At 46.1% G+C, this 14,158-nt stretch overlaps 1 protein-coding gene across 1 annotated transcript in view; it reads left to right on the top strand.

Moving 5' to 3' along the window:
• The window catches only part of AGBL1 (AGBL carboxypeptidase 1), a 1,396,462-nt gene that overhangs the window by 187,166 nt on the left and 1,195,138 nt on the right, over positions 1 to 14,158 (top strand). The window contains exon 5 of the mRNA XM_075345952.1: positions 8,570 to 8,663. Coding sequence (XP_075202067.1) covers positions 8,570 to 8,663 — 94 coding nt within the window. The remainder of the gene's footprint in view (positions 1 to 8,569; positions 8,664 to 14,158) is intronic.

Here is a 14,158-nt window from a genome sequence, read left to right as displayed (position 1 = left end):
CTTGCTGTAGGGTCCCTACGAGGACTGTCAGGGTAAAACTTCGCTGCCGACGCAGCCTCTTCCAGCCACTTTTCCCCTGTCCATCACAGGGCAGCACGGGTTCCCAATGCCACACTCACTCACGGTGGCACTGTCCATAAAGACCCCATCTTCCACTGCCTGCAGTGCGGGTACGTAAACTGGGCTTCACTTACAGAACTGTCCTTTCTCCTCTAACTCCCTGCCATCCTCCACCAGGGGCTCCGACCCCTGATGGCGCCCACCGAGGCTCCGACCCCGGCGGCGTTCAACAAGTCAGGCAGGGTCCGGCTCCTTCCACCCGGCATGCCAGTTGGCGCCCCACGGAACATGGGGGTGTTCAACAAAGGAAGATGGTGATGCAGGAATGGGACCTTTAAAACTTTGAACTGTAGAACTTCAGGGGTTAATTTGCAACTTTAAGGTTCGGCGCCGCTGGGGCACACTCTGGCAAAGTGCCCAGGCAGGCCGCAACGCCTGCAGATTGGTACCAGCACGGCGGGTAGGGACTCATCTTCCGAGACGGAATCCGTATCCGCCTCATCCAGTGCTAGCGCATAATATGCTCGGGGCGACAAAGCCATCCGGTAGCCATTCCAGCCATCCTGCGGGATATACGTAGCCACCGGGATGCTGCTATCGGAGTCGCTGCTTTCCGATTCTGGACTCCCAGGTGCAGCCAGGCGGCCTACCGGTGCCTGTTCCGTTACCGTCGCAGGGTCGTCACCACCGGCGGGTCCTTCAGTGGGTGCCACTGGGATTGCTCGCATCCCCGGGACCTCCGCTCCTGCGACCAGAGCGGGAGCCGCCCACTGGCTGTCTGATTTACCTTCGGGCCCCGCCACTCCGGTGACGGGTGCCGCTTTGCTCGCCTCCCTGGACGCCGACATTTTCCTTTTCTTCTCCCGTGGGCATCAGCAGCAGCCGGCTCACTTGCTCCCCCCCTTGGTCTTTCTACAGCACCTCTCTCTTTGGGGGCTGGGCTTCAGCTTCGCGCCTTCACTGCTCAGGGAAGACGACTCGAGCGGGAAACTTTCGCGCCCAAAATGGCGGATCTTCAGATTTTTCAGCGGGACGCCGCTGACGGGAACCACAAGGCGCTCTTCTACTGGTAAGTAGACTGGATCGATCCTGTTCGTGACGCCAAAAGAGGTCGATGTGTATCGCCCCGCAGCCTCGGCTGCAACCGCCGAGCCGCTCAGGTCCGTGCTCGTACTGCGGGTGGTGGCTCGAGCCTCTCACGGACCCGGGATCACGTCACTCTGCAAGGGGTAGTGGCGGTGCACGCAGGGGTTTGGGTGGTTGTTTGGTGGATTTAGCAAAGTTCGTGACGCCACCCACGGGTTGTGGTGATTGTATGGTGGACACCACCGCTGCCGTTGACTAGGCCTCCCGGGGACTGTGTTATGCAGCTTGGTGTTAACCTCTCCGTGGGCAGGGGCGATGGTCCCGGGGGCCTGCGGAAAGGTGAGGGCTGGGGTGCCGGGGTCGCGGTGCAGCATGGTGCGGTGCCTGACGGCACTGGTGTACTCACTCTGACACAAGATAATGGAGTCTCTGGTAAACCAAATGGTAGAATGGATGGGGCCCAAAGCCGGCTGCGGTGTTCTCCCTGGACAGGCTGGTGATGGCTGTCGTTTCCCTGCACCTGTGTTAAGTAGTTTTTGACTCCCGTGCCTGGACACCGGTAGTCCTTTCCCTGGCGTATAAGTGTCGTAGGAGCCCGTTTGCCCGCAGGCGCTAGCCCTTTGGATCTCTTGCCTTTGGCGGTGGCACTTATCCGGGATGGTTGGGCTGTTGCCGTCAGTCGGGACTTGGGTGGGAATGAACCCCTGAGGTCCAGACCGCAATCAGTAAATTCGACTATCAGGGCGGCTTCTAGCCTAGTCGGGGTCTGAGTACCCTGCCTGGTGCTTGGCTCCAATCGGCTCCCCGGTTCGGTACCGGCGTGTCACCGCCCGACCCGGTCCTACGGTTCCACCGACCGTTCACCAACTCCTGCAGACGGCCACCACCGTCTGCCGACCTTGCTGGAGGTGCCTGGGCTCCGACGCAGACACCTAAACAGTCCATGGCAGGCCTGGTCCCAGGTCTGCCATTGACTTTCCTTCCTCACTCCTCCACCGTCTCTCTCTCTCCACTCTCTGTTTCTCTGTTTGTGTTTTTCCCGCCTCCAGGACTGTGAACTCCTCGGTGGGCGGAGTCAACCGCCTTGCTCCGCCCCACCTGGTGTGGACATCAGTCCCTGGAGGGTGGCAACAAGGGTTTTTGTTTGACTGTTGTCACCTATCCGGGGAAGGGGTGTGTGTGGTGTTGTGTATTTGACTTCCTGGCTAGTCCAGGGCGTCACACAGTCACATTAGAAAATGTGACAGTGCACTGCGACCATTAAGGACACACTGACTGAGTTTCAGCTGTGAGCAGTGACATCACTGAGTTCACCTGACATCACAGCTGGAAGTTCCCACAGTACCTCAGCTGTGATCTCAGATGAACTAACCTGAGGTGTACTCAGTGACCTCACCTCAGGTGAACACATTGAATTCAATGCTGGATTACTGGGTTAGGCAGTGTATGGACATTGAGTATTTCGGTGCAGATAATTCTGCACCAAATCTGGATTTCCAGGCAAAATACCCCACCAAAACTGCATCTAAATGCATGTGGTGTTGATGCGTTTGTTTGCCAGGAGATGCAGATTTGTTGCTTAAATACTCAATACTTAATGACTTCATCTGAGGTCACAGCTGGGTTTCCCAGGGTATGTCAGGTGGTGTACTGACCTGAGATGAACTCACTGAATCTCAGGTGAACTCATTGCCTAATCAGGTAATCTGGCACTGAGTCAATGTGTGCACATTGAGTATTTGGGTGCAGAAATTTCTGCACCAAATCTGCACCTCCAGGCATTTGATGCATTTTTTTGCCAAGTGATGCATATTTGGTGCAAAAATATCTTCACTCAAATACTCAATATGCACACATTGCCTAATCCAGTAATCTGGCATTAAGTTCAATGACTTCATCTGAGGTCACAACTGGGGTTCCCATGGTCCCCCAGGTGTGACCTGAGGTGAACTTACCTGAGATGAACTCAGTGACCTCACCTCAGGTGAATTTATTGAATTCAATATCAGATTACTAGATTAGGCAATGTGTACATATTAAATATTTGGATGCAGACATTTCTGCACTTCCTGGCAAAAAATGCACCAAAATCAGTGATTCAGATTTGACCTGAAGTGAGGTCAGTGAGTTCAATGAGTTTACATCAGGTCAGTTCACCTCAGGTCACAGCTGGAGTACCATGGTAACCCCAGCTGTGACCTCAGAGGCATTCATTGAACTCCATGCCGGATTTTTGGATTAGGCAATGTGTGCACATTGAGTATTTGAGTGCAGCCATTTCTGCAACAAATCCGCATCACTTGGCAAAGAAATACATCAAAACTACATGCGTTTTGATGTGGTTTCAATGTGTTTTATGCCTGGAGATGCAGATTTGGTGCATTTAGATGTGGTGTAGGTGCACTATTTTGCCAAGTGATGCAAATTTGACCTGAGGTGAGGTCACTGAGTTTAATGAATTCACCTCAGGTCAGTTCACTTGAGGTCACAGCTGGCGTATCCTGGGAACCCCAGCTGTGATGTTAGGGGAACTTAGTGACATCACTGCTCACAGCTAGGGCTCAATCAGTGTGTCTTTGATGGCCACAGTGAGTGGTTATGTTTTCTAATGTGACCGTAGGATGTAGGAGAGCCAGGATTGTTGTCGGACCTGCAATGGATTACGTTGGACCTGCAGGGCGTTTTGGGAGTTAATAAATTGGAGAAAGAGGGTGTTTTATTGTTATTTATTTTAAATAAAGTTTTTTTTCTGTGTTTTGTGTTGATTTCTGTTCTCACTTTCCATTACTAACAGGGTTAGTAATGGGGGCGGTCTCATAGACTCCTCCCCATTACTAACCCCAGGCTTGTTGACAGCTGTGAATTTTTGACAATTCACAACTGTCAATAACCCCTCATATTATCCTAATTGCCACCACACCAGGACAATCGGGATGAGCCAGGTACAGTGCCATAATTGTCGTTTCTAATGGATGTAACAATTCCGGGATGGCTGCAGACTGCTGGGCTGGGGAAAACCCGATACCTGTGGGTCTCTCCAGCCTAAAGGCCCTGTCACACACAGGGATAAATCTGCAGCAGATCTGTGGTTGCAGTGAAATTGTGGACGATCAGTGCCAGGTTTGTGGCTGTGTACAAATGGAACAATATGTCCATGATTTCACTGCAACCACAGATCTGCCAAAGATTTATCTCTGTGTGTGATGCGGCCTTTAGAGTACCAGCTGCCAGCTGTCTGCTTTATCTTGGCTGGGTAACAAAATGGGGGGAGGGAGACTGCACACAGTTTTTTAAAATTATTTATTAATTAAATTTTAAAAAAGCCGCATGGGGTTCCTCATATTTAGTTATACAGCCAAGATAACATGCACAGCTGGGGCTGCAGGCTGTAGCTTTCTGCTTTACTTGTACTGTGTATCAATATACGAGGGACCCTGCAAAATGTTTTTCCAATTATTTATTTTTATGCTCCACAACCAATCACAAATGCTGACAGTCTGACTACAACCAATCACAGACACTGTCACAGAGGGTGAGTGAGGGAAGCAGTGAATATGCATGAGAGTTAATGAGCAAACCCAGAAGTAGTGTGACAGTCGCACGGGAGACTTGGTAAGTATAATTCTCCTGCTTTGCAGCCCACTAGCCCTTCCTAGCATCATTTTACAGCACACATGTTCGGGTGCCCTTAGACTTATATGGGGTTTGTTGTTCAGAGTCAAGCTCGGGGTCAAGTTCGGCTACCAAACTCATTTTTTTTGGGGGGGGGGGGCGTGCTGGTTAGGCGAACCCGAATATCCACGGGTTCGCTCATCACTAGTCTAAAGCTATTTTCCAGTAAGAGAGTAAAATAGAATCAATGATGAATTTTTATAGTAATTTATTTGAAATTCATTTCTGTTGTCATTACATAATAAAATATTGTTCTATTTCATGCTAATGAGGAAGTCTACCTTGTTTTTGACACCAGGTTAAATATTTCTTTTTATACATGGTACAGAACTGTCATTATATCGGTATAAAGTATAAGTGTGTTTAAAAGGGAAGACATAAAAAAACAGCTAATACTTTGGTGTGATTAACTCGCAGCTGAATTAGAAATGTAAATTATTGATGCAGAAAAACAAGAAAAACACCTTTGTATCATTGATATATGCTCTCAATGGCACAAAAAATGACTGTAATTAGAACAGTGAACACTTTAAGAACGAAATGGCATCGTAACAATTGTTGGAGATCTTCTTGTTATTCAAATTTTATGTCTTTTTTTATGCAAACTAGTTACTTGCCATCCAGCTATTATACAGTGGGATTCCTGCATATCTATATCCTCCAACTCATAAATACTATTATGGACCTTGTTATTATTCCTCCTGTAATCAATGAACTGTACTCAGTATAAATATTTTTTTAATTAAAGGGGTTTTCTGGGACTATTTAATTTTTTTTCAGTATGGGCCAAAGAACTAAAAGGCAGTTAGTTTCTACGTTAGTTTCTAACAGGCAGCTAGTTGCTCAGAGCGGTCACGGACAGCTTCTGCTGGTGACTCTGCTGCCTTATGTCAACAGAGCAGATCTTCCTCTTCCGGGCTGCTTTGTTGGGCCTCGGAGAGCAGCTCATCAATAAGCATGACATTGACAGTCAACAGAGCAGAGAGTAAGAAAAGCTGCAAATCTGTTGACGTGACATCAGAAGAATGTGCAGCATCGTTGGCGATATGGGTATGTGACCACTTTGTGCCTGCAGAGATTGGCAATGGGCAGAACAGGCAGGTAGATCTGTCTGTGTCCACCACTGGCTCAATTTATTGTTTTCTCTGGCTGACCCTAGAAAACGTGAGTGCTTGTAGATAGTCCTTGCTAAGTGTATTGTATTTAATAACACACTACTGATTCCAGTTACTCGCTCTCCTTTTTGAGTATATTTTTTATGGTGTTTTGAACTGTACTTTTATTCAGCACAAGTATTTTCTCGTCCAGCCGCTTGTCAGGGAGATGCTATACCATTCCAATAATGCGACTAGGGCTGTCTTTAAGTTTCTTGCATGGTGTTTGGATGACCCATTCATCTAGAGGCCCTGGCAATCAAGGAATCATTAAATAACCGAAAATCCATTTATAAAATCTCAATAAAGGTTACGGCTTGTCAACTTCTGACTGTGTCTATAACCCATCATGTAATCTACAATCCAGGATATAAAAAAAGAGTGAATCAGCTTACTACCATGTTGTCATTCCAGGGAGGAAAATCTGGACGGTGCTTGTGGGTCAAGAAGGCTGTAGTCAATCAAAAAAAGGCAGATCCCCAGCACAAAGAACGTCCATAGAAACTTGAACTAAAGTTAAAATGTCATTTTTTCCAATAATGGTTAAAAAAGGGGGAAGAAGGAATAAAACATAACTCCTCCAATCTACGCGTTTCAGACGCGATCATCCTTAGTCATGATCATTACTAAGGACGATCGTGTCTGAAACACGTAGATCGGAGGAGTTACGTTTTATTCCTCCTTCCCCCTTTTTTAACCATTATAGGAATAAAATGAAATTTTAACTTTATTTCAAGTTTCTATGGACGTTCTTTGTGCTGGGGATCTGCCTTTTTTTTGATATTCCAAGATATAGTCTTTGTTGTAGTATTGGATGGAATTGCGCTGCTCTTCATATATGTTTATTCATTCCAATAGTTAAGTCCCCCGCACATTATATCCCGAAGTTGGCCAAATGTGCCAATTTTAAGACCAACCTTTGACAAAGAAGGATAAGGCCCGTTGAATTTTGGTACCCATTTTTAGTAAGCTGCTGTCAGAAGTGTCTGGTAGCAAATTAGTTTGCTCTCCCCATTGTATACATGTGCATGCTCAGCTTAACCGAGAGTGCATGAGTATTAAGGCCCCGTCACACACAGAGATAAATCTTTGGCACATCTGTGGTTGCAGTGAAATTGTGGACAATCAGTGCCAGGTTTGTGGCCTTGTACAAATGGAACAATATGTCCATGATTTCACTGCAACCACAGATCTGCCAAAGATTTATCTCTGTGTGTGACGGGGCCTTTAGGGAATAAGGATTTAGTGAAGGAGTGTTTGACTAATATGTATGGAAGCTCTATGGGCACATTTGCTCAGTAAAGCGGGCTTTACACTCTGTGACATTGCTAGCGATGTCGCGAGCGATAGCACACGCCCATGTCGGTGGCGCGTCACGGGGTGATCGCTGCCGTAGCGAACAATATCGCTATGGCCGCGTCACACGCAATTATCTCTTCACAGACGTCGCTGTGGCCGCCGAACAATCTCTCCTTTAAGGGGGAGGTTCATTCGGCATCACAGCGGCGTCACTAAGCGGCCGCCCAATAGAGCAGAGATGAGCAGGCGGAACATCCTGCCCACCTGCTTCCTTCCTCATTGCGGGAGGCCGCAGGTATGGTGATGTTCCTTGTTTCTGCGGTGTCACACATAGCGATGTGTGCTGCCACAGGAACGATGAACAACCTGCGTCCTGCAAAAGCAACGATAATTGGGATTAGAACGACCTGTCAACGATCAACAATTAGGTGAGTAATTTTGATTGATAGCGGTCGTTCGTGCGTTTCAGACGCAACGACGTCGCTAACGAGGCCGAATGTGTGTCGCGAATTCCGTGACCCTAACGACATCTCATTAGCGACGCTGTTGCGTGTAAAGCCCGCTTTAAAGTCATGTTGCTGGATCTCAATGCTTTTCTCCATCTCCTGTTATGTCCATTGGTACCAAGCTGCAGCCTAAATATATTTAAAGCCCCTACTTAGAAAACAGCATGGCTGGGGAATGATAGTTTTTCATTTTAGCTTCAATTTTAACAGTTCTGTAGAGAAATAGAACACAGTATACCAAACAAAAGAGAAGAAATTGTAATGGAAGAAAGCGGAAGGATGAATTACTGGTTACCACCATGCTTCCTATTCATAGCAGAAGACTTTAAATGATCTTAATCAAGTAATTGGAATTTTCTCTTGAAGGTACATCCGGGCCATCATCCATTGTTAGGAACAACTGAACTGTTCATTTCTATGAAAAAAAAACCTCTCAGAACATCATGTCTCCTAATAATCCAGCAATCTAAAAAAAAGTGATGTTTATAAGTCAAATGCTAGGAGACAAGCATACTCGAGATGCATCGGTGATGAATGTCTTTTCGCAACAAGCTCACCGCACATATAAATCCTGTCTGCTTTTGATTAGTGTTCAAAATTTTTACTTTGAGAAAGAAAAAAAAAAGAGATTTATAGACATTCTTTATTCAACGATACTTGTTGCCTTAGGGAATGTAATGTACTTTTTGTCAGATATAACAGCTTTAAAGACAAAGGTCAGTGTTGGTAAATATCAGCAGGTCTTGATACATTTTTATTTTTATGTATTTATTCTTCTGTTATATTTTACAGTTTCGGTTGGAGAGATGTTGGGCATAAACGGTGCCATGGAGCTGCTTTTTAAAATCATCACCCCGTATACCAGAAGGCACACACAGACAATCAAGTAGGTATCTTATCTTGTTTTAAGAGTTTGTCTAGGGTGACTGTAGTCAGGCTATGTGCCCACGTTACGTTTTTATGTGCAGAAAATCTGCACATAACAATGCATGTTTTGGAAGGAAAAAAAGCAGCTTAAAAAAACATGCACTTTTTAATTGCATTTGCACATTTTTTCGCATGCTTTTTTTCCATGTTTTTTTTATGCATTTTTTTTAGTCATGATGACCGCTGGGGATCAGGCGCTGTACTCCCGGGGTCGTCACCGGGTCACCGTCTGATCTTACAGCCGGGACCCAGCTCTCGATGCCAGAAGCAGTGCCCATGCTGCTCCCGGCAGTTTAACCCCTAAATGCTGTGATCACTGCAATCGCAGCAATCAAGAGGCAGGGAGATCACAGGGACCCAATAGCTGCAATGGTAACCCTGGGTCTTCACTATGATGACCTCGGGTTACTGAGGTACGGATCACCTCACAGAGCAGGGCACCTACGTCACCGGAGTTCCATGCAGCAAGGTCCCACAGTAAACACTGCGGGGGCTAGGTGCAGGGAAGTCTGGTGATGTCACAAAGTGAACCGAGTTCATGCCGGCAGAACTGCAGGAAACCCTGGTGATCCTCTGGCATGAATTTGATTCATCTTGTGACATCAACAGACTTCCCTGCAGCAAGGTCCCTCCCATGGTAAAGACCGTGATATGAGAAAGTGGCTGCAGTGAACCCCAGTGACATAAAAAATGCACAAAAAACAACGTGTGCATTACACATGCATTTTTCACTCCATTGAAGTCAATTGGTGAAAAAAACAGGAAAAAACACAGAAACAGTTGTTATGCTGCTTCTTTTTTCAGCAATAAAAACTGCAAGGAAAAAAAGAAGCAGCATGGGCACCGCAAGTCAGGATTGTCATACACTTTGCTGGGATGCTTTTTACTTGCTTTTACTGACTAAAAGAAGCAAGGAAAAAAAGCATAAAAAAAGCAGCGTGGGCACAAGGCCTTAAAATGTTTTCAAACAGCTCAGGAAGTACATAACATTTGCTTTAAGTTAGGATAGAAAGATGAATGAATTTACAACAGTTTTGTGATGAAAATACTCATATAATGGACTGTTTGGGTTAAATGGCATTGATGTAGACCTTGCTCTAGTTTTTCAATCATATCTGTTCTGTATAAGTGTTTGAAGAAATAAATTGGCATTTAAGACCCATTAAATCATATATTAAAGAGTTATTCTCATAATGGTAAAGCGGGCTTTACACGCTATGATATATCTAACGAGATGTCGGCGGGGTCACGTCGTAAGTGACGCACATCCGGCATCGTTAGTGATATCGTAGCATGTGACAGCTACGAACGAACAGAAATACTCACCTTCTCATTCATCGTTGACACGTCGCTCATTTTCTAAAAATCGAACGTCCTGTTGTTCATTGTTCCCGAGGCAGCACACATTGCACCGTGTGACACCCCGGGAACGATTAACTGCAGCTTACCTGCGTCCCGCCGGCAATGCTGAAGGAAGGAGGTGGGCTGGATGTTTACATCCCACTCATCTCCGCCCCTCCACTTCTATTGGCTGGCCGCTGTGTGACGTCGCTGTGACGCTGAACGTCCCTCCCCCTTCAGGAAGAGGATGTTCGCCGCCCACAGCGAGGTCGTTTGGAAGGTAAGTACGTGTGACGGGGGGTTACAACATTGTGCGACACGGGCAACTAATTGCCCGTGCCTCACAAACGATGGGTGCGGGTGCAATCGCACGAGAAATCGACACATGTTAAGCAGCCTTAAATGGCTAAAATTGTAGAATTGCTTCTAAAAACAAGGAACTTTGCAATTTACTTATTATCAAACATCCTCTGCATCCTAAAGAATGGTGGGAGTTTTAATTCAGCCGTTTCCGGCTTGTTGCCTAGGTTACCGGCTATCGCTGAGATCTATCAGCAGTGTCCGGGGTTCACAAGCGCTGCACTGAAGGTGATCAGATCAAGAAGACATTGTCCCCCAGAGGGGTGTGGAGCAGTGCAGTCTTAAAAACATATGGTGACAATAGCTATTTAATAAATTATGTCCCCCTTTTGATTAACTCCTTCACCACCCGGCAATTTCTGTTTTAATTTTTTTCTCCCCTTCTTCCAAGAGCCATAACTTTTTTGTATCTTTCTATCAATATACCTGTATGAGGGCTTGATTTTTACAGGATGGGTTATACTTTTGAACAATACCATTCATTCTGCCCCATATTGTACTGGACAAAGGGAAAAAAATTCTAGGTAAGGTGAAATTGTAAAAAATGTGCAATTCCACAATTGTTATTTAGGCTTTGTATTTACGATGTTCGCTATATGGTAAAATTGACCTGGTTTTGTGATTCCCCAGTTTAGTGTGAGTTCGTTGATACTAAACATAAATAGATTTATTTTTATTTTAGTAGAGGAAAATAAATCAGAAATTTGTAAAAAGAATAGAGCTTTTGTCGCCATTTTCCAAGACCTGTAGCATTCTCATTTTTCGGGATCTGGGGTTCTATGATGACTTATTTTTTGTGTCTTGAGCTAATGTTTTTAACTATACCATTTTTGGGTAACTTGCCTTTTTTGCAGTTTTTGCAATGTTGCGGCGATCCAAAAAACGTAATTCTGGTGTTTTGATTTTTTAATCGCTGCGCCCTTTACCGATCAAATTAATTTATTTTATATTTTGATATAACAGGCATTTCTGAACTTGGTGATACCATATATGTGATATTTTTATTTTTTTCAATTGTTTTATTTTCCATGGGGTTAAAGAGGGGGAGGGATTTGAACTTTTTTTTTTCTTCTTTTTCACAACTTTTTTTTTGTACACTTTTTTATTTTTCTAGTCCCCATAGGGAAATTGAAGCTGTTCAGAGTGATGCTTCAACACTGCTTTATATAGCAGAAATGCTGTCTTCCTATGAACTATGGCGCTCTGCATTCACAGGAACTAAGTCGTGATAGTGACAGGGATCATCAGATGAGACCCGGCTGTCATGACAACCCATGATCATTTCACAGGGCCGCTGATGGCAGCGGGAATAACATGCTCCCCGCCGGTGTGTGTTAAATCCCGTTGTCACAGATTGACAGTGGGATTTAAGTAGTAAACAGGCACTGGTGGATCTTGAATCCACCTGCGCTTGTTAGCTGCAGAGGGTTAATCGGATCAGCCAACATGTGTAAGGAAACATGCATGCAAATTAAGGGAACAGACACGATCTATGACATTCTGGTACCCCTAGGTCTTGAAGGTGTTACTATTCTGCACAGGGTAAAGATATAGCTACAAAATTCAGTAAATCTTCCTTAATGGGAGTCTGTCATGTCAAAAGCAATATTAGCCTGCTGGTATGAGGCTAATGTGCAGGTTAATAGTCTTCTGACTCCAGCCGTTGCACTAAAAGCCCAGCTATCTAGGGGAGATTATCTTTATTGCTCCCTGAAGCCTCTGGCTTTCAGTCATAGTGGCACGGCCAGAGCACTTTAAGTCATCAGTTAGCACACAGTGAGTGGCGGATGTCACCAAGCCTTGGTGTCAGTCAGTGCTGGGGGGTGGTTATAGCCGCCGCTTATTGTGTATTGAGCCATGACTGAAATTGCAGCAGCCGTGCCTCTATGATGGAAAGTCCAAGGCTGCAGGAAGCAATAAAGTTTATTTCCAACCAGTATTCGGGCTCTGTGTCGGGGTTGGGCAGTTTTAGAACACTATTAACCTGCAGATTAACCCCATATCTGCAGGGTCATAGCATTTTTTTACATGAATATGTGGCACCCCAGGGTTGCCACAGTAACAACACAAAGGGTTAACTTCCCTCACACAACACCAAGACCTCCTGGCCAGAAGGGGGAGACCAAGCTGCTTCCCTGTATATTCTGGTGGGGAGGGGAAATGGTCAGTAGTTTCAGTTTGGAAGTTCAGTGCAGAGCACTGAGGAGAAAGGATCTCTGCAGGTTGGAAGCTGGCTTTAGCTCACCTCAGGATCCACTGACCAATTCCAGGCCTAGCTGAGGGTCTGAGGGAAGGAGACAGAGTACACAGAGGAACATTCCTGGGAGACAGAGCATTGCAGAGCTCACCCCAGTGAAGCACACAGAGTGGATGCTGCATCCGAGACTGCAGGTTACATACTGTACAGTTACCACCAGAGAAGTGAAGATTCCAGATCTTTCACCTGTACCACAGACACAAGCAACATAGGAGAGTTCAGGAACATACTAGAAAGGACTCGAGTTGCCTGTCAGGTTGGTACCTAGGAGCAGAGCAGAGCCGGCTGAATAGTTCACACAGCAGCAGGGCCACAGACACACAGTGCAGGCAAGGAAGCCAAAACGGCCCGGCTGGGTGGGAGAAACCCTGAACCCCTCACAGACTCCGTGGACAGTACTCTGCTGAATACCATCATCAGTAAAAGACAAAGAAACTGCAAAACCGTGAGTCTGCCTGTTTATTGTGCTCGTGTCCTGCACTCCCCCCCATAAACTAACACACTGCCCCGGGGAAAAGGCTCTACCCGTGGGGAGCCGTCCCATCTCAAGCTGCCTTCCATCACCCCCGTTGGTTCTGCAGCAGCGGTGGTCATCTCTGATCACATTCCATGGGTGGCGTCACGAACATAACCCCCCTTTTTATTGTGGAACCAGGGAGCACAGACCGGGTCACGACACCGTGATCCCCTTTCCAGAAGCGACCCCTTGGCACGGTTCTGGGTATCCCCTTAACCCCTGGCGACACAACTTGTTCCCTTTATCGAGTTATTCTCCACTTTTAAAGCTATTGCTGATACACAGAATAGATGAAAACGTTTGCATTGCTGAATTGCCATTTGCTGTCCCCCCACATATGCTGAGAATGGGGGTCAGAATAGAGTTGAAAATGTGCATGTGCTCTACTTCTTCATTCATTGTCTATGGTACTGCCAGAGTGTCATGGTCTTATCCCTGCTGTTTAGTGTTTTGAGACTAGTGACAGCCTTAGGACTGGAGCCTCGCATCTCCATCTAGGCTCCTCATTTATACGAAGTTTCCTTTCCTTTGATGTCTCATGAGTTAATGTCAGTTTTTGTTGACAGCAGTGCAGCTGTAGCTTCGTTGAGCCCACGCCCATGCCCATTTAGGTTTAAATAGTATAGTTTTCGCAGCAGTCCTAGAATTTATTCTACTCTGTCCATCTTGGTGGAAGAAGCTGCTGAGTAATTGTCCTGTGCCTATCCATCTGCTACTTTGGAGTCTTTTAGGCGCTCTGAAGTTTGATGCTTGTATCCATCTGTGTATCTACCTGTCTTTCTTTCCCTCTGTGTTTATTAGTACAGCAGTGGGACTAGTGTCTAGCCAGGGTGTTTGCAGGGCTAGAGAGGGATTAGGTATCCGGCTTGGTGGCAGGTTGAAACACCCCGTATAGGGAAACTAGGGAGTTCAGGTAACAGCTTGAGGTGAGTTTAGGAGGTATCCCCTCATCCCTCTCCCTAGCCATAGGTCCCACCAT

The sequence above is a fragment of the Anomaloglossus baeobatrachus genome, chromosome 4, assembly GCF_048569485.1.
Source record: "Anomaloglossus baeobatrachus isolate aAnoBae1 chromosome 4, aAnoBae1.hap1, whole genome shotgun sequence".
Lineage (NCBI taxonomy): Eukaryota > Metazoa > Chordata > Amphibia > Anura > Aromobatidae > Anomaloglossus > Anomaloglossus baeobatrachus.
This window is presented reverse-complemented; position numbering and strand designations above follow the sequence as displayed.